The following is a 21,296-nucleotide window of genomic DNA, read 5'->3' on the forward strand; positions in this document are numbered from 1 at the left end:
TTAATCACTTTTTGTTTATTTAAAAAGGATATTTAAAACCTAGTAATAAAATATTGATCCTCTGGAAATAGCAAACAAACAAAACAAATATAGTTGTCTTTATTTCACTTTTTATACACTTTTTGTGAATCGCCATTGGCCCATTTCAATGAAAACAAAAACAAAACATAAATGTAAAAAAAAAAAAAAAAAGGAAGACCGTCTTTATTTCTGGTCACGTGAGTCGTATGTTTACAGACATCCGGGGAGGGGAGGGAGGGGGAAGAAAACATGGAGGACTCTACTGGCAGTAATCCCCAATCACCCGGTTTCACTGACAAGTTAAAGTCGTGGCTCTCGTGGTCGTGGACGTACGTGTGCTTCGTGTGGTTCGGCATGGTGCTCATTATGATCTACGTGCTATGGAGCCCGCTCAAACTGCAGGACAGCTTCACATCGGGTGAATGGACGCCTCTGCTCGTTACCGTTTGTTAGCCTTCCGCTAGCCTCTGCTAGCTGCCCTGAAACGGACGTTTGCAGGATTTTGACACCTGCCTGTTTAGCACTTTGTTAGTTTTCGCTCTTGCTTTCTGCTTTGCTTTAAGAGCTTAGTTTCGTTTTGAAGACGAAGGCATGAATTTCGTGACACGTTTGTGGCACTTCCCATTGTATGTTTTATCTCTATGCATTGTAATTGACCTGAATAACAGACATATAGTTGATTATTTTTACCCCAGTTGTTATTTAGTCATGGAACATCTATATAATTATTCTGAATGGTGGTACAGTGGTGGTCTTTGTGTGTCACAGCTTTCTCTCTGTTTACCTGTTTTTTTTTTTGTCCATCTGTCAAATTGTCGTGTGTGTGCGCGCGTGTGTGTGTGTGTGTGTGTGTGTGTGTGTGTGTGTGTGTGTGTGTGTGTGTGTGTGTGTGTGTGTGTGTGTGTGTGTGTGTGTGTGTGTTTTGTCACAAATGACCTATATCTGAACCTGTTGTTTCAGCGTCGCTGTTTTTGAATACACTGACACCCAAGTTCTACGTGGCTCTCACTGGGACCTCTTCCCTCATCTCTGGACTCATCCTTGTGAGTTAAAAAATATTGTTGTCTTTTTATGGATATAGTAGCGGAGCTGTATCCACCCAAATGACAAGTTTTCAAGATGTTCTCTGTGTGATGCAGTAATGTTGTTTACCACTGCTACGAACTACATACAGTGTACCTCATAAAGTAAGGCAAACTACACCTTTTTTTGGTGTAACATTTTCCGATTTCAAAAGGCTCCAGCAAGCATGACAAGTGGCAGCGGTGGTGGATCCTTATTATTTATTGAGGAGGAACACCATTTTGTCTGTCTTCAGTTTCTTTAATGAAATTAGACGTAACATCTGGCCATATGCAGACCTGTTTATCCTCTTGATATGTAACCCCTAATAACTTTGCATCATGCTTTTCAAGTTATTCAACTGAAGAATGCGTTTTGATTTGCCACCGCTCAAGTAGGTTGCGCACTGTCATGTCTGTGCACTCAAACATGAGAGACAGGTAAATCAAAGTCAACCCTTTTATTTGAGATGGGCGGCACGGCACGCATCAGACAGTTGTGGTGGCTCACACTTATTACCACATACACTTTCCCCCACACTGCCATGTGCTCCAACATACGACCACAGCTGAAACAACACAGAATACACACCACACATGGTGATTGAAAAAAAATTTTTTTCAATCTTAGTTGCTTAGACCCACCACAAAACGGTCTTGTAACTGTGTATGGCTGCCACAAGATGGTGGCAAAGCACTTTATGGTTCTTGCACGTACACAGTCATGAGCCCGTGTTAAATAAACAACTGCATTCAGTCATAAAGCTGCAATACTATTTAATTAATCGATTAATCCGTTCAATTATTTTGGAGATTAATGGATAAATCTCATTTAAAATAAACATGTTTTAATTAATTGCATTTTTTTCAAATTTAAATGAATACTTATCAACATGATAATTTTGTAAATGTTTCCCTTCGGAGATATTTGAGTGGTGGTACTTCCGGAAGTACGGCACGTCCTTCATCGAGCAGGTCTCTGTGAGCCACCTGCGCCCCCTCCTCGGCGGAGTGGAGAGCAGCTCAGCTACTGGCCTCTTCTCGTCTGTCAACGGGGAGGCCGAGCCTAGACCCAGCGTGTCAGGTAACAAACAGACGCACATTTAACCTGAAACATCTGTAATACCAACCCTACTAAGCTCATTGATGTGTTCCTCTTCGTAGAGTGTAAAGTCTGGAGGAATCCTTTGAACCTTTTCCGAGGAGCAGAATACAACAGGTGAAGAAAAATACCTAAAATGTGATACCTACTGCATATTTATCCAGAATTTAAAAAAAAATCATTTATATAGTTTTTCATACTTTCTTTTCTTGCGGTACTCAGGTACACATGGGTGACGGGAAAAGAACCACTGACGTACTACGACATGAACTTGTCGGCTCAAGACCATCAGACCTTTTTCACAGGAGAAACGCAGCAGTTCAGGCCTGAGGATTCGGGTGGGTTTCGATCATTCTTTGACACACTTTCACGTCCACAAACAGGCAAAAACAGAGACACACCCTTTCTGACTGACATACAGTACACACACACACACACACACACACACACACACACACACACACACACACACACACACACACACACACTTATACTGATACTGGTTCTCTCCCACACACAAGTAGGGCTGGGCGATATATCTTTATCGTATCGAAATTCAGATATTACTTGAAGCGAGCTATCAGGGCTAACCCGGCCATAAATCAGAGGTGAGGCCCTACAGAGGTGAGGCCCTGACAGAAGGAAACAAGGGCACAATCCTTGTTTCCTTGCTTCATGTCACTGGCATAAAATTGTTATTCATCATGAAAGCACACTAGCTGTACAATGTGAATTTAATTAAACTTTCTTAATGCTGATTGCTCTAAGTTCTAAAAAAGAAACTACACTTTCCATCACCTTTTGGATTGATATTTTGTTTTTTGTTTTTTTCTTTAAAAAAAAACTGCATGTTTTTAACTGAACCAATAGTCATATTGTTTTTGTATCATTATCGAGATATCTGGCAAAAATATCGAGATGTTACATTTTAGCCATATCGCACAGCCCTACACACAAGTAGCAAGTGGCTAATTGAATGTGCTGCGATATAAATTTCTTTTTGTCCCTACAGTCATGCAGAAGGCCTGGAGGGAGAGAAATCCTCAAGCTAGGATTAGAGCAGCTTACCAGGCCATAGAGTTGAACCACGAGTGAGTCCTACTCCAAAATGGTGTATGTACTGCCGGTGGGGTGGGTGCTTTTATTTATATAAATACGGCATTTCAAAAAATCATATTAAACATCATTAGCAGCATATTACACCGAATGTCAAGTGAAAGTGGAGTCTAAAACAAGGGACTACTATGATGAATGGCAGATAGGGCAGAACGACACAACATTGTGGAGGGACCACATACTGGCACGCTCTTCCCATTATTATGTAGGATCATCAAAAGAACTCTTGTTTACTACTCCACACCTAAATTGATCCGAGGAGGCCGTACAGTTGCTTCTTTGCTCCTGTTTTGGTTAGCAACAGAGTTAAAATGGGTTGAGGAGGTTGCGCTTCAGCATTGGCATGTCAACAATGGAGGTGAATATGATTTATTTTTTCCTGAAAAAGGAGGCGTTTCTTTGTTGTGAGAGAGTGGTACAGCAATTATTTCAGGGACGGCCGCTATTTGACGAAAGACCGTCATCTTCAAAAAGAATAATCAACTGAAACGGGTTTTTTTTCTGCAGATGTGCCGCAGCGTACGTGCTCCTCGCCGAGGAAGAAGCCACAACAATCACGGAAGCTGAGCGCCTCTTTAAAAAAGCTTTGAGCATCGGTAAGAAATGGACGTGAATAAATGGCAGACTGTGTGTAGAATTAAAAACGTGTTGTTATCCAGTTCATTCATTATTATTTGAATGGATTGTTTTGCTTCGTTCCGTTTTCCCTTTTTCACCACCACATTGGATTTGAAATCACTTAGTTTGAGGGGTTCGGTCTCATGCAAATAAGCCACTGCTCACCCCAGACTCTTGTCCAACGGGACCAATGAGCTATCATTACCATGACGACGAAGGGTAGAACTAAGGCATTGCAACCAGGCGAGTGGCTACTTGTTCTACAGTCGCCTAAAAGCATCAGTTTTATTTTTCAATCACGGAGGCACCACTTTATCACCAAGTCAATGAATTGCGCTTGTCAATTTACTTTAGAGGATCAGTTGATGTAATCTGTACAGCAATTACATCATATCTATCCGAGAAGGAATGTTGCTGTGGTCTAAGGTCTTCAATTAAACGTAACTTAAACTAATACCCCATCCCAACCTCCTCCAAGTTCTGTGAACATGTTCCTTTTTCGTGGTTTCACCAAAATATGCCATTGAAAAGAATTACAGGAATTACACCCATGTAATTCAATACTTTGGTACGGCCTCATAAGTTTTGTGGATTGATCTGTTGTGTTTTGCAGCGGGTAAAGACATCAACCTGCTTGTTTACATTAAGCGCAGATTGGCCATGTGCGCGCGCAAGCTTGGACGCATTAAAGAAGCCGTGAAAATGATGAGAGACGTAAGTGGACAACACAACTGTCACAACATTAGCTAGTGTAAAATACATCCAATACAAGCTACAAGCTTCATGCTGACTGCTTGAATTCATTTGTACCCCCCGACAGTTAATGAAAGAGTTCCCGTTGTTAGGGATGTTAAATATACACGAAAACCTCCTGGAGGCGCTTCTTGAGCTGCAGGCGTACGCCGATGTCCAGGCTGTCCTCGCCAAATACGACGGTATGACCGCATTGCACTCGAGCGGCATCTTCATTATTTCTCACGTCCTTTTATGTACTCGCTGCTTCCACCATAGACATCAGCCTCCCGAAATCGGCCACCATATGCTACACATCTGCCCTGCTGAAAGCGCGGGCTGTTTCAGATAAGTACGTCTCTTTCCCAATCACAGCAAGGAATACAAGCCTTAAAGGCCGTTTTTGTCACATCCATCCTTTTGTTCCATCAGGTTCTCCCCAGAGGCAGCGTCACGGCGGGGGCTCAGTACTGCCGAGATGAACGCCGTGGAGGCCATTCACAGAGCCGTGGAGTTCAATCCCCACGTGCCCAAGGTCAGTGGTCCTCGCTGGGATATATAGACCAGTCCATGCGCTCTGTGTAGTCTTGGGTTTGTGACCGAGTTCCATTCCCCTGGGGGTAACATAACCGGAGTTTGTCATAATAGTCCGTGCTCTGTCACTAATGGAGTCATGAAGTTATAGTTACAGTGTCAAAAAAACTAAACAGAGGACCCCTGAAACTGACCAAATGTATTAGTAAGAGTTAAAATGGGTTGAGGAGGTTGCGCTTCAGCATTGGCATGTCAACAATGGAGGTGAATATGATTTATTTTTTCCTGAAAAAGGAGGCGTTTCTTTGTTGTGAGAGAGTGGTACAGCAATTATTTCAGGGACGGCCGCTATTTGACGAAAGACCGTCATCTTCAAAAAGAATAATCAACTGAAACGGGTTTTTTTTCTGCAGATGTGCCGCAGCGTACGTGCTCCTCGCCGAGGAAGAAGCCACAACAATCACGGAAGCTGAGCGCCTCTTTAAAAAAGCTTTGAGCATCGGTAAGAAATGGACGTGAATAAATGGCAGACTGTGTGTAGAATTAAAAACGTGTTGTTATCCAGTTCATTCATTATTATTTGAATGGATTGTTTTGCTTCGTTCCGTTTTCCCTTTTTCACCACCACATTGGATTTGAAATCACTTAGTTTGAGGGGTTCGGTCTCATGCAAATAAGCCACTGCTCACCCCAGACTCTTGTCCAACGGGACCAATGAGCTATCATTACCATGACGACGAAGGGTAGAACTAAGGCATTGCAACCAGGCGAGTGGCTACTTGTTCTACAGTCGCCTAAAAGCATCAGTTTTATTTTTCAATCACGGAGGCACCACTTTATCACCAAGTCAATGAATTGCGCTTGTCAATTTACTTTAGAGGATCAGTTGATGTAATCTGTACAGCAATTACATCATATCTATCCGAGAAGGAATGTTGCTGTGGTCTAAGGTCTTCAATTAAACGTAACTTAAACTAATACCCCATCCCAACCTCCTCCAAGTTCTGTGAACATGTTCCTTTTTCGTGGTTTCACCAAAATATGCCATTGAAAAGAATTACAGGAATTACACCCATGTAATTCAATACTTTGGTACGGCCTCATAAGTTTTGTGGATTGATCTGTTGTGTTTTGCAGCGGGTAAAGACATCAACCTGCTTGTTTACATTAAGCGCAGATTGGCCATGTGCGCGCGCAAGCTTGGACGCATTAAAGAAGCCGTGAAAATGATGAGAGACGTAAGTGGACAACACAACTGTCACAACATTAGCTAGTGTAAAATACATCCAATACAAGCTACAAGCTTCATGCTGACTGCTTGAATTCATTTGTACCCCCCGACAGTTAATGAAAGAGTTCCCGTTGTTAGGGATGTTAAATATACACGAAAACCTCCTGGAGGCGCTTCTTGAGCTGCAGGCGTACGCCGATGTCCAGGCTGTCCTCGCCAAATACGACGGTATGACCGCATTGCACTCGAGCGGCATCTTCATTATTTCTCACGTCCTTTTATGTACTCGCTGCTTCCACCATAGACATCAGCCTCCCGAAATCGGCCACCATATGCTACACATCTGCCCTGCTGAAAGCGCGGGCTGTTTCAGATAAGTACGTCTCTTTCCCAATCACAGCAAGGAATACAAGCCTTAAAGGCCGTTTTTGTCACATCCATCCTTTTGTTCCATCAGGTTCTCCCCAGAGGCAGCGTCACGGCGGGGGCTCAGTACTGCCGAGATGAACGCCGTGGAGGCCATTCACAGAGCCGTGGAGTTCAATCCCCACGTGCCCAAGGTCAGTGGTCCTCGCTGGGATATATAGACCAGTCCATGCGCTCTGTGTAGTCTTGGGTTTGTGACCGAGTTCCATTCCCCTGGGGGTAACATAACCGGAGTTTGTCATAATAGTCCGTGCTCTGTCACTAATGGAGTCATGAAGTTATAGTTACAGTGTCAAAAAAACTAAACAGAGGACCCCTGAAACTGACCAAATGTATTAGTACCCACTCAGGCCAAATGTAAAAATAGCAACTCGTTGTTGTCGAAATGCCAGTCCTCTTTCTGGGACTTGTTGTAGAAATAGCAGTTTCCTTTGCTGCTACCGCCGATGTGCCCTTCAGCAAGGAAGGAGGCACTGTCTCCATGCGCCCTGCTCAAGAGGTGCAGCTTGGTTTGCGTGCCCGTTTCACTCGCTCTCTTCTTGTATGCCTGCATCTGTGATCTGGTTCTCTGTGTGGTGTGCAGCACAACAATACACAGCACAGTGTAAGTTTTCATTCAACTGAGTTTAATAAGTTAAATTACAAAATGATAGTTCATCAGTGAAGATCTTCCACACCTGACGTGGGTAGTAATACATATCAATTTTTAGCATCCATTTTAAAACGCTTAACTCTTGTGAGCAATGGCCGGCCTTCCCCGAACTGAAGGTGTACAGCTGTTCAAAATATCCTGGTAAGATGAGTAATTAAAATCGAGGGGTAACTAACAGACCTGTGATAAGAAGACATGCCCACTCCGCACTGCGTTTACTGTTTTTCTTGGGATAGTTTCACATTTATGGGCTGGAAATGTTTTCCTTCCATATAGTTACACTAATTATGAAGTACGTGCATTCAGGTAGGTTAATGATAGATGAATGCACATTCTGACGCCCATTCAAGCTTGGCAACACTGTCGGAACAGAACTCTGTAAACGAGGACACCTGGTGAACGGCAAGCGATCTACCATCGCTCCAGCAGAGGGCATTGTGACCCCACTTGGGTTCATTTTTGCAAAGCTCTGATTGCTGATTGCAAAGACTGTGTTTAAAAGCGTTTTCTACAAACCACATCACTGTCGACTGATTAGGTTTTTATTGGATATGCACAATAGTCATGAGACTGGATCCTTGCTTGGCTTTCATATAAAATGGAAAAAGGTCTCGCTTCTGTACCAAAGTGTGGTTTCATAGGTCGGACATCATATCTGAGAGAGAGAAAAGTAATCGGTGTATGTGTGTGCGCCAGGTGGGGGCGTTTGGGGATTGGAGATGTCACTTTGGCTCTTTGATCCAACCGTTTTGGTGTGAGGGCCCTCATCTTCATCATCTTTCCACCCCCTCGGTGGAGCCCACAGGCCTCTCATCAGGCACCCTCATCTCGTTTCTTGGCCTCTCATGTTCCCTCATCCCCCTCTCGTCACCTGCTCAGGCCCGACAGAGTCTGAACTTACCAGAACAGTGCCGGCTTTACAGAATGACCCCTTTGGCATCTTTAACTGTTGAACTGCATAACCAAATGAAGGATAACGTTATAGTTGGGCTGAAAAAGCATTCAAATTCAAATCCACATTGCAATGTAGTCAGTTGGCTTTATTCTTTTATTTTTTATATATTTACATTTAGCTCATTAATTAATTGTAATAAATTCTAGACAAGTTAAAACGGATAACCGCTTCATTTTGGTAATTTGGTAGGCTTTTTTTTGTTGGATAGATTTACTGGGTATTTTATTTTTCTCAATAGTGTCTGGTTAATGTCAGTGCTTGAGAAACACTTTGCACATGTTTACATGCCGTCATTTTACGAAACATGAAGAGTTAATTGATGAGGCTACACATCTGTTTGCATTATTCTTCTGTTTTGATTTATCACTTACTGAATATGTTTATGCCACTCTTGTTTGGTAGTGAACGTTCAAAAGGCTGCAAGACAAAGGATCTAGTAAGTTAATTAACAACTCTAATTGAAGTAGATAAATAAACTGCCTTCCATATTAATTCATGATTCATTTGAATTTTTTTTGTAAGACTTCCTTAATTTATTGCAAAAAAAAAAAACATACATGCGAAGAGGACCTTGCAAAAAAATGATAGTATTTTAAATCACATTCGCAGTGTTGAGGGAAAAAATTGCAATTGGATTATTTTTCATTGTTCAGCCGTAATTTATCTTGTGACAGTCAGTATTTGATGTCAGGGAACAACTCCTGCGCGCAACATGATTCTGCTCACTGGTACGGAAACACTCAGGGAGATCCCATTCAAATCAGATCCATCCATTTTCTATCCTGTTTGTCCTCATTTGAGTCGTGGATGACTTGAAGTCTCCTCCCACTGACTTTTAGCCTGAGAAGCAAGATACAGCATGGAGTGGGCGCCAATTAATCACAGGGCCTATCTTGTCCCACTTCTGTAGTGCTTGCACTCTCTACAGTCTCTGTTTAACTGAAGCCTGCACCAGCTGACTTGAGTTGAGAAAAGTAGGATCCACCCTGGACTAGTCGCCAGTCAATCACTGGCGACATCCATGTGAATGCTAATTGACGAATGTAATTTGGTGGCTCGGTGACTAACTCCATGAGTGCATATACAAAAATGGCTTTTCAGTCTATGGGTGCTCTCCTGCCCAATAACTGTAGTTGCTGCTTGCCTCCTCCCAAACTCCTAGTGCTGCTCCCAGTGAACATCGTAACAAAGTCAGTCTTGCTCCTTGGAGTCTTTTAATGAAAAACATGTCACAAACATGTTTTTTAGGCACCCGGGAATACATTCTAGAGAGTGGTGCATAATAGGTCCCGTTTAAACCCTCTTTTGACTTTGTGTACTTTTTTTGTCAATTCCTAATGATTGTTTGACGTCAAAGTGAGAATTTTAATCATTTTAAAGGTTGTCTCGACACAAGATGACAACGAGTACTTGTCTTGCCCCTCGTCTTTTCTTCCTTCCGACCATTTCAGTCCGCCGCCGTTTGTCCGTACGGGTTGGAAGCTGACATCCCGTGGCTTGTTGGTTGCGCCCATAAAGTGTCCTGGCTACATCTATCTGCTTGACATTTACCTTGGCCTCCAAAGTCGTTGCAATTCAGCCCCCCTGTCTACCTCACTAGTTTGCTCCACTTTGGTCGACAGGTTCTCCTGTCACCTCATTGCGGCTGACAGTCTCCCCTCCGGATTCAAGAGCTCAGATGTGTTTACTTCCAAAAGATTGCCTTTTTCTTCACGCAAAAACGGACGCAGAGTAAGAGCCTGGCGCTCGGAATAAAGATGAGTGACCAAAGGTTTATTTATTTTATTTTGTGTATTTTTTGCTTTAGGACAGTCCTCTACCACTTTACACCGAGGTGTTTGCTCAGCCTCTAAAATTCACTTTTGCATGTGTATTACGAGTCATAAAGAGCCAATTACATGCCCTGATGCCATTGTTCCTCGGCGTGTTCCATTGTAAAAGGGGCTGCAGATTAGAGTCAAAAGGCGGCTTATGAGTTATGCTCTGGGTTTAGAAGTGCCCGGGGATAAAAGGAGAGCACATGAAACGCAATCCCTTCATCAAAGAGGCGACAGTGAGCGAAGAGGCAGATCTAAGAACAAGAGAAGCGAGGAAGGGCGGGGGGTACAGCCCAATGCGGAGAACTGAGGTGTCACCAGGTTTAATGCTGTGGAATGTTCAAGCAGGGACAGCTGAGCCTCTCTCAATGATCAATCTAAGGCCATGTGCATTGAGCGTGGTGAGCTTTTCTTCTGTGCGTTTTGGCTCGCCCTGAACGATTTAGAAAAATAGTCTAATTGCGTTTCCCCCGCCCCCGCTGACAATATTGCGATCGCAATTATTTTATTCAAGGTGCTCTTCAAATGTATTACATATTATTGTTAGCACAAACAATACATTTATCTGTATCACAGTAAACAACATCAGATGTATTCGACATTGTTTTGATCTTAGGCAAATCGAGGCAAGTCAGCTGGAGTTATATAGCACCTTTGATCCACAAGTCAACTCAATGTGCTTCACACAAGCATTCACGCAAGCAAAGACGCAACACCAACAAGCATTTGCAAACATAGCAGTTAACGACATTCAGAAGCAAAGCTTTCTATTCTTTGTGTCAAGTACAAGATGACCTTGTCAATGTAATATGAAATTCAAGCGTCTTGCATTTTCATTCTTCTCCATCCACACCTTTGATGTCTTGCATCTTTGCACAGATTCAAACCATGACAAAGCCACCTTCCTTATCTCTTTATCACATTTATTTTATCTTGTGTTATTGTTCTGCCTTTATTTTCACAAGTCTTGTGAATTACTGGCTTAACCTGGGACTTAAGGTATCATACTTTGTGCCATATCATGGAAATTTGTGTTGGTGTAACAAAAACAAGTCTTTTGATCTTGTAACCTTGAATTTTGGGGAAAATAAAATTACTTGAATCCTTTTAAGATGAACTTTAAATATGACTTGAAAGGACAACAAGGTAAAAACACAAAGTAAAATCAGAATAATACTTAAATAATAGCAGTTTTAAAATTAATAAATAGATAACAGCTGTTCCTCCGTGTGTGGCGCCATACATTGAGAGTACACACAACGAGATTAGAAGAAAGTAGCAATTTAACGCTAGTAATATATTCACAGATTGGGGGCCTCAGAGTATTATGTTACCTGTGTGTATGTGTTGCTCCAGAGTTTATGTCTGATTATTCATGATTTGCGCGAATATCACCCCTGAAAATCATGAGCATGTCTAGGAGATCTTCCATTGTCTCCAGCATTTGCGCGACCGATGTTTTAAAAGTGAAGCATGTTTTGTATACTTTATACAGTATACGATACCAAAGGTTGCAATAATTCAGTGCACAACTCGAAACAACCCCCTCGCATATGTTACATGATGCCTGTAGAAAATATTAAATGTTGATTTATTAAGATAAAGATGGAGTCTATGCCCTCAAGACTATTGTTGAGAGATGCGGGGTATAAACTGGACTTGTCACAAGCCAATGACAGGGCACATTTACACACACAATCGAGAGGAGTCACTGTACCAAACATCAACTGCATTATCTGGAGAAAACACCCACACACATGGGAAAACGTGCAAACCCCACACAGGAGTTAAGAGATTCAAATCCTGAATCACAGAATTGTGAGGTGATCATGCTAACCAGAATTACAAGGTGCCTTTTTCTTCTCTAGGATCTTTCATCTCATCTGAGAAATTTGAGAACACCTTTAAAAAAGGACAAACCAAGGGTATCTTTGGATAGCGCAAAATTTAGCGAGAGTTTGAATACTTTTGGACATCGAAGTTTTGCTCAAATTGTTTGTCAATTCCCCCCCCCCCACACACACACACACACACACACACAAAATAATCAAATACATTGTAATGTGTCATTGCACCATTCTTTTCTATCATTCTTCTGTGGAGGCATCACGCACACAAAAAATCAAATAAAAATCAAAGGAAAAGCTAAATATTTGTGAAGTTGCACCTGCAGATACTCGCTTCACTCTAGTCTTTGCAGGATTTGCTGCTGTAACATGGTCATGGTTAAATTTGTGGACTAGTTTCCTGGGCGAACTCAAATGTTGTTGGACTTTTTTTTTTTTTTTTGACTTCAGAGGCTCTGCTTTACAGCCTTGTTTCTTCGCCCATGGGACTCCTGTAGGGGATAAATCAAGGCAAAAGGACGCATTTGACGTGGATGAACGAGAGTCAGATGGCAAACGGAGGAGGAGATGACCAAGCGTGGGCCACATGGTCGCCCGGGTTGGCTGGATGAGCCTGTGACCATGGAAGGGGATTAGACAGGATTATCTTGGGAAGGGCCAAAGGGGGGTAACCTTCCCAAAGTGTCTGAGATCCAGAGCGCTGTGAAACTGGCCGCCCGGGAATCCAGGCCTGGGGGTGGCGGGGGCTTGGGGGTTGCAATGCGGGTTTTGTTTGACATGGAGTTCTGCCACACTGGAAACCACTGACATGACAGATAGAGCCTGGCGTGTTCATCAAAGTCTACAGCTTGCGTCTTTAATACGGACGGCTGTGGAATTGGGTTTACGTTTGTCAGCCTAGTGAGCCGACTGAGTCACTAGGACAAAGTTACAAGAAGGTGGTGGTGGGGGTGGGGGGGTGCTAAATTACACATGCACGGAATCACTGTACTGTAGTGGAACCATAACACACCTCTCTTTGGGAAGCCTCACCCTCCCGACATACGAAAAAGGAGGCTCTTGCTAAATACCTCACATGAACAAAGTATGTTTTTAGTCTACTGGGAGTTTGCCAGAGGGAATTGCACAATAGGATATAGTCAGTGAGGCGGAAGAAAAGAAAAGATGAGGGGGGGTAGACGAAAGAGATTGACTTGACCACAAAGGGCAGACTTTTTTTTTCTTTTATAAAGCCAAGTCACATCAGCATGATATGGAAGCACATTGCATCATCCCTTTGGAGGCCACCAAAAGAATGTCGACTTTCACAGTTGGCTGCTTTGCTTTTTAAAATTCCGTAGAACCGGATTATGCCTTCAGTGTGTGTGTGTGTGTGTGTGTGTGTGTGTGTGTGTGTGTGTGTGTGTGTGTGTGTGAGCGCGCGGATGCGTGTGCGTTTTTTGTTTTTATAGTTTATGTGTACTTTGTTGATAAAATGACACATCCATAATGGATGTGACTTTATTTGGTCCCAAATTTTTAGTCATAAAATGGAAATGGTGTACAGTGACTGAAAAGTGAATCAGTTCTTGAATTCATATCAAGTCATTTTTATAGCCCAGCAGGCCACCATTTCAAAAAAATCAATGACGTCCCCTGGTCTAGACCCCTATCCAGGCAAGGAAAAACGAAGAGAAAACCCATTTGAGGGTTTGTGTGTGTGTGTGTGTGTGTGTGTGTGTGTGTGTGTGTGTGTGTGTGTGTGTGTGTGTGTGTGTGCGCGCCGGGGGGGGGGGGGGTGTTGTGTGGATGGGGGGGAACTTGAGATGAGCTCATACATGGAGGGATGCTTCGTCCAGCATACAAAGTGGGCAACATCAATCACCTGATTGTGTCCTGTACAATATCAGTTTAAAAAGCATATGAGTCCATGTAATGAAACGAAGTGCCACAGGTAGACCCCTCCGGGTAAGTGGCTCTCCTCAGGACCTGTCTTGGAAAGAGTCAATCTTTTAAAACTGCGCGGCATGGAAATACAAAAATCAGATATCAAATGTCTTTTTCCCTTTAAATGCAAGTGTATTTGCATTAAAAAAAACAACTGTCTAATCAAAAAAAGCATTGAAAAAGCAATTTTGGTCCATGAACATCCATCCATTTTCCAAACGGCTTATCCTCGCAAAGGTGGTCAACAAAGGCAATCCTTCATGGTAAGATTTCAGTTTGGACTACCAGCTTTCAATTTGCCCATCAGAAGGAGCTACTTTTTCCCATTCGAAGCATGGAGCAAAATTTCACACCTTAAGGCCATATCTCACTGAGCGGCCGACGTTTGCAAGTTTGTAATGCACCTAGCCAATGTTGTTTTTTTCATCAGGGTTTGTTCAAGGTTCCAAATGGTCGCAAAAAACATTCGCCAACAATTTTAAGAGTCTCAAACAGTTTTTCTTGTCGCAAAGAAATTTGGAACATGTTCAAAATTTAATGGCGACGTGAACAACTGTTTAGGAATAACTGGCAAACGTCTTTGCAATGCTGAATGAAACCTGACACAAATACAACACACGCTACGTACGTGCTCACTTGCCAACCTTTGCCACTCAGTGACATATGGGCTTCAGTGTCTTCTGCAAAGGTGCATCACTACTGAAATAATAACTGCGTGTCACTTTGGTTGCGGGGGGCAGGTTTTATTAAAAATGTCCTCTGGCCAGTTCGACCTCTACAGTATAAAATAGACAAAATTGCTTGAAAACAAAATACTGAATGCGTAGGCATAAAATGTCCCTAAGTTTCAAGTTAGGAGTTTTAAAGGGTTTGAAGCATGTGGACATTGTTGATACTTTTTTTGGGGGCGAGAAACAGCAGCTCGCCCGATGAATGTTTAATATATTTGCTGTTATCTTCTTCTTATTTAGTACTTATTAGAAATGAAGAGCCTGATCCTGCCGCCAGAGCACATCCTGAAGAGGGGTGACAGCGAGGCGGTGGCGTACGCGTTCTTCCATCTGCAGCACTGGAAGAGGGCCGAAGGCGCCTTAAACCTTCTCCACTGTACATGGGAGGGCAGTAAGTACCTTTTCTCTGTTATCCACTTTTGATTACAAATCGCTTCGTTCTTCGTCATGATTGCTTTTAGGCCATATAAATTGCCATGTTGTGGTCTTTCTCATACTGAAAAAATTACCACTTATTGTACATGGATGCTTGGTTAAGAGTCACGGATGTAACTACCAAACATCGGCTTGGATTTTTTTTTTCTCAAGAATTCTGTTTCACTTAAACAACATGAAATTGGTCTTCATGTCTGTTATGTGTAAATTCTCCCGTTCAAAACATCATATTAGGGTCCTCTCTAGGACCTGTTCATATAATTTCAAAGGGCATATTCTTCATTGTTGTGGAATAAATTCTATAGTGGAAATAGGACATGTCCTGTATCCTAAACAATTGGGATACATAGTGGACAGGACACGACCATATGTTTCTCTCTGACTATGAATTTGTATCACAAATTTAGCATTTTAGATGTTTATTTGATTTGTTTTTTTTAAAGAATTGAGCTATTGAATGTGAGTTATTTAAACGGTGTGTGTATTTGCAGCTTTCCGGATAATTCCCTACCCACTGGAGAAGGGTCACCTGTTCTACCCGTACCCAGGATGCACAGAAACGGCAGATCGGGAGCTGTTACCATGTAAGCAAAAGACAGAAACACCTTCAGAGAGGAGATAATACGGAAATAATGACTAGTTCAATTCTGCAATTGGCTGGCCGCCAATTCAGGGTGTACCCCGCCTACTGCCCAAAGGTAGTTGGGTAGGTTCCAGTGCGACCGTGACCTTCGTGAGGATTAGCGGTTCAGATAATGGATGGATGCATTAATGGGCTTGTTAAATTGTTTGTATGCAAATACTTGTGTATTTGGAGTGTCTGCCCACCCATTAAGCATATTACTCAACAAATTAAATTGGCTGCTATTTTCCAAAAATGAGTCTTAGAGCATGTCATTCAGGATTTTGCCATGTTGACGTAACGGCACAAATTATTTACTTTGTACATAATAATTGCCGGCGGCAATTGCCGTGGGTTTTCTCCGGGTACTCCGGTTTCCTCCCACATTCCAAAAACATGCATGGCAGGCTGATTGAACACTCTAAATTGTCCCTAGGTGTGAGTGTGAGCACGGATGGTTGTTCGTCTCTGTGTGCCCTGCGATTGGCTGGCAACCGATTCAGGTTGTCCCCCACCTACTGTAGTGTCCAATGTGTGTTGAGTATATACTGTCTTGTCTTGGATGTAATTGTCCGAATTATGTTGTGTTGTGTATGTATTTTGCTCAATGGTATGTAGCAGCACAGAGGGACTGTCCTCCGAGACAAGTTTCTCCTACGGGAGACCTAATAAAAAGTCAAATCAAAATCTACTGCCTGAAGACAGCTGGGATAGGCTCCAGCAACCCCCGCGACCCTTGTGAGGATAAAGCAGATCGTAAATAATAATTGCCCCATGCCTCGTTTCTCCCCCGATGACTTGGCAGCGAGGTTGGGCGAAGAGCCAGCATTTCCAAGTGGCTGACGACACAGAAACACAATTGTCTCAAGTGCAGTGTCAACACATTGTTGTCAGTTAGTTTCTAACCAACATATACTCAAATACTCACCAACTGATTGACACCAGGTTCCTGGTTCACACCGCAAGATTTTAAAATCGTCAGCCGATTTCCAAACTGTGAGAGACCCCAGATGTGACGAGAAAAAAAGAGTCATTACGAGAATCGGGGACGACCTACAATCGTGGGACTACAATTGGGTCAAATATCCTGCCATGTGAACCGGGCTTTAGGCACTCACTTGGCCACTCCCCTTCAAGGAACACATTAACACATAAATGTATTGTTGTGTTTATATACACACATGCGCGCGTGCGTGTGTGTGTGTGTGTGTGTGTATAAACGTGTGTGTGTGTGTGTGTGTGTGTGTGTGTGTGTTAGTTTATGAAACCAGTTTGTTTCTTTACATTCACTTTTATGTTTTAGGATGGTGCTGCTCTTCTTTATTAACAACATGAAACAAAAATTGATGTATTTTTTCTGAAGGCTGGAACAGATTAATGGCATTTCAGTTCATTTAAATCTGGACAATTGATTTGATACTCGAGTACATTGATTTCCAAGCTTGGAAGAATCTCAAGGTACCACTATATATCTCCATCGAACCCTCTTTTGTTATGGATTTTCACACCACGACTCCATCTACTCACCCTCCAGCATTCCATGAGGTGTCGGTGTACCCAAAGAAAGAGCTTCCTTTCTTCATCCTCTTCACCGCCGGCCTTTGCTCCTTCACCGCCATGCTGGCCATGCTCACACATCAGTTCCCCGAGCTCATGGGCGTCTTCGCCAAAGCAGTAAGTTTCTGCACGTCTCACTTTCTTCGCCTTAAAAGGCTCCCCCTGCGCTACTCCCAACCACTTGAACTTATATCTGCTTGACCCCCCACTTTTGTTCTTTTAAAAGTTTCAATAATCTTATTTGTAATATGAGCCTCCTGCGGTAATTACCGCCTTGCATTACTGTCAGGCTCATGGGAGCCATAGGCCCGTAAAGTGTAACGCATTTCCCCTGCCAACACAAGCTCGAGCCCAGTCAAAGGTATCGCCGGGCGCCAATTGAAAACACAGCCGCATAAAACTCTGCGTGCGTGACTTCCGTGTGCTGTTTATTTACAGCTAAGGTGTTGTTTGGCGGGCGTCTCACTTCACGGCCGTCATGTTTATTAGTCGGACCGACGTGAGGCCTCAACACTGTCCCCGAGAACATTGAGTACTCTTTTTGTTTTGTTTTGAGAAAAGATATGGCGCGGATGGGATTTCAAGTTTGGCAAGCTGGCTTTTGTGTAAATGTTCAGATGGAGTACATGAAAACCACCAAAGGGGGACGGCGAGGTTGGGAAAGACACAAGGTCTTCTTTGCCATTTTTGAGGGAAAGCACATTTTTCTTAAGCGTCTAGTCCTGACGACAACATCCAAGTGCGAGCATAAATTGCTTGTAATCTCACTCCTTTCATTTCTGAGGGTTTCAATGTTGGAAATTTTTCCATGAAAATGAACTGGATTTTATGAGAATACATTTGCTTGAATATATGATACATTTCCATTAAATTCCTCTCAATTGCACTTAATTCCCATGGAAAGTTTTCAATTTGAAATCTATGTAAAAATCCCCCGCGTGATTTCCCATGAAAATTTACTGGAAATTTCCCACTCCTTTGCAACTCTAATGGTTATCACACTGTGTTATGCCGTGTCTTGGTTTAATCAGTTTGGATTCAAACTTTATCAAACTGTAATACTCAACATCAGCCTGTTAATGTGAGATTTGAACATTTCAAAATCCCATCCCCCTCAATCACCCCCAATACTAAACTGTACTTTTGTAACATTATGTATTAAGAGTACCGGGGTCCTCACTTCATCAAGGTTCCAACATGGGTGCATGTATCGTTACCGAGATATCTGAAATGAATATTGAGATATTAAATTTTGCTCTTTAAAGCAATCAACACGCAGCCATTAAATCTGCTAGCAACAAAAGTGAGTGCACCCCTAAGTGAAAATGGCAAAATATGGCCCAATTAGCCATTTTCCCTCCTTAGTGTTATGTGACTCATTAGTATTAAAACTGAAGTCTCAAGTGGAACTGGGAGCAAATATTTTAAATTTGATGTTATTGCTAATGGTTTTTTTTTTATAATGATGACGAAGTTCAGTATGGAACTGCATAAAATTTAGGCCGCTATACACGATGTACACTGACTACATTGTAGCAAAGTGGCATTTCTTCAGTGTTATCCTTTGAAAACGTGTTATCAAACATAAAAATTCGAGGGGTTGACTGGTACACACGTTTGTTAAATTGTGTAAAATGCACTTGGAATACATAAATCCAGCAACATTTTTAACAGCGGTTACACATTCTGAAGGTTATATAGTGGCACTCAGCTTCCCTCCCTTTCCAGTTTTTCAGCACACTCTTCGCACCACTGGGATTCTTCGCGGACAAGATGGAAAGCTTCATGCCGTCCAGTTTTTGGCATCAACTGACTCGGATCTGACCCCGACACAAACACGCACACAGTGGGAAAAACAAAGTTGTTCTCCTGTCCTCAGCATTACTATCTACTTGTTGCTTTTGTTACTGATTATATTGGCCTGGGTCGTATCAACAAAGCAGTCAGTACCACTCTTTAAGACGCTCGCTCTTCCAGCTGCCTGCAGCGTGTCCAAGAATTCGACATTTACATTTATTTGTCATGAGGGGAATTTGAAATGGGTTTTTTTAGCCGGTGGTAGAATAACAAGCCGTTGTATACAGTACTATGTTATGTGTAGCCACAAATGGCCGTTATCCGTTTGCCACAGCATTTAATGGTGTTATCCTCAGTAGGGGAAGGGTATGAGTATTAATAATAATAATATCACACTACAGCAAATACAACCCATTATTGATTTATTGTTGTATTGTACTGATGTATGACTGAATTTCTTTAAATAGTGCCCCAATGGGTTGTCAGCCGCTAAAACAAATAAACATCGGTTCCCTCAGGAAAAACAACAGATTGCTGTAATTTAGGGCTGTCACGAACAAACCTCTTTAGATTTGACTATCCTATTAATTATGCCCTTGATTACTTGAGTAATCATACCCCCACCCCCCTCCCCCTAACACACACACACACACACACACACACACACACACTGGCCTAAAAAATGTTCTACAAAACAGACGACTTACAATGTTCCCTCACTATTTGCGGCGCATTCCAAGAATCATCTGATTTTCCAAACAGAATGTTGTTCCAAAGTGCCGTTCGGTTATTGAGCTTGCACCAAAAACAGAGTGTCAATGTACAGGTGCTCCAAATGGGAACACGGTGCTTCAGTCCGTTAGACACTCTCGATGGAAACAATTGAAGCTGCTGATTGGTTTAGTTTAGAACATAGGCCACGTTTGGAAGCTAATAAGAAGGGAGCGCTCTGTGCTTCTCTGAATACACACATCTTAAGTGTAGTGCGTGGGCTCCACAGTAAATTACCGAACGCGATCTTAATGTCCATTTCTTGACTGGTATGACTTAGGATGAAAAATTGCAAGAAAACCCGCAAAATAGCAATGTAAAACTGCATTGGATGAAGTTGCGCTCGCAAATGAAAATCCGCTATAGAGTGAAAATGCAATCACCGAACCAAGTCGCGAGGGAACACCGTACAACCCAAGTCGCTGCAAATTGAAAATAAATGTCATTTAACACAACCCGGAGAAGAGCGTTGTTCACAACATCCCAAATTTGAAAGAATGACAAGAAAAAAATCACTCCACCCATCACTTCCATTGCCTTCGCTCTCATACCTCTGTCTCATGTCTACTGACTTAACTTAAACCTTGCCCGCCAAACTGTCAAAGCAAATACCACCAGTATGACCTGAGAAATTGATTCTATCATCTTTCTCATGCCGACACACGGCGACATGTTTGAACAACGAAAGTATAACTGCTTAAAGCCAGATGGGTCAATAAGTTCAGGCCCAATGGAACTGTTCAGAATCTCAACTCTAATGCTGGAGGGGGCCAAACTGGATGACCTTTGATTTCAGAAAATTATTGATGATTTGTGGTTCTCAGACCAGGTTCGCTTTCTCCTCACTGCTCATGCGAACGGCAAAAACGATGTTTTCCGTGTTAGTGACAAATTCAGACACCGAATCCAGGAGTGGCTCAGGCACTAAGGAGGGCATTCGGAGCACATTTTATTTTGGTGATCAAATCTACATCACAAGGATCCTAGTCGATATAAGGCGTCCACGACCACTCCGTAATATTGTATCGTTTTATAGATGGTTACAAGCGTAAATGGTAAGTGCCTTCTTTTAAAACAATCTTAACCTGACGAGGACTCATCTCCGACGAATACTCATGTAATTGTATTGCTGATGATAAATGACACGAGGCAAATACGAGGCCTACGTGTTAAAGCTTAGTCATGAAAAAAAAAAAAGACAAAGCAGAAATGTAAAAGTGTATGCTGAAGACAGGAGACTGTTCTCATGTTTGAAAAGCGCTTGAAACAAAACTCCCAATAAATGACTCCCGTGAAAGTCGAGTATTTGTTTTGGGGTGTTTTTATTATGTCCGTGTTATTCTGG

The 21,296-nt window shown here is 42.4% G+C and overlaps 1 protein-coding gene across 1 annotated transcript; it reads left to right on the top strand.

Annotated features, from left to right (window-relative positions):
* The first annotated feature begins 248 nt into the window (after positions 1–248).
* On the top strand, positions 249–19,870 carry LOC109510610 (suppressor of tumorigenicity 7 protein-like). The gene is made up of 20 exons (XM_019861032.1): positions 249–439; positions 982–1,064; positions 2,007–2,166; positions 2,247–2,301; positions 2,407–2,522; positions 3,197–3,275; positions 3,808–3,896; positions 4,532–4,632; positions 4,739–4,853; positions 4,930–5,002; positions 5,083–5,185; positions 5,578–5,686; positions 6,322–6,422; positions 6,529–6,643; positions 6,720–6,792; positions 6,873–6,975; positions 15,010–15,160; positions 15,696–15,788; positions 17,361–17,500; positions 19,112–19,870. Exons 1-20 carry the CDS (start codon positions 271–273, stop codon positions 19,205–19,207), a joined length of 2,124 nt encoding a protein of 707 aa, XP_019716591.1. The 5' UTR covers positions 249–270; the 3' UTR covers positions 19,208–19,870.
* The last annotated feature ends 1,426 nt before the right edge of the window (positions 19,871–21,296 follow it).

Source organism: Hippocampus comes, unplaced genomic scaffold, assembly GCF_001891065.2.
Source record: "Hippocampus comes isolate QL1 unplaced genomic scaffold, H_comes_QL1_v1.1 scaffold40, whole genome shotgun sequence".
In the NCBI taxonomy this organism is placed as follows: Eukaryota; Metazoa; Chordata; class Actinopteri; order Syngnathiformes; family Syngnathidae; genus Hippocampus; species Hippocampus comes.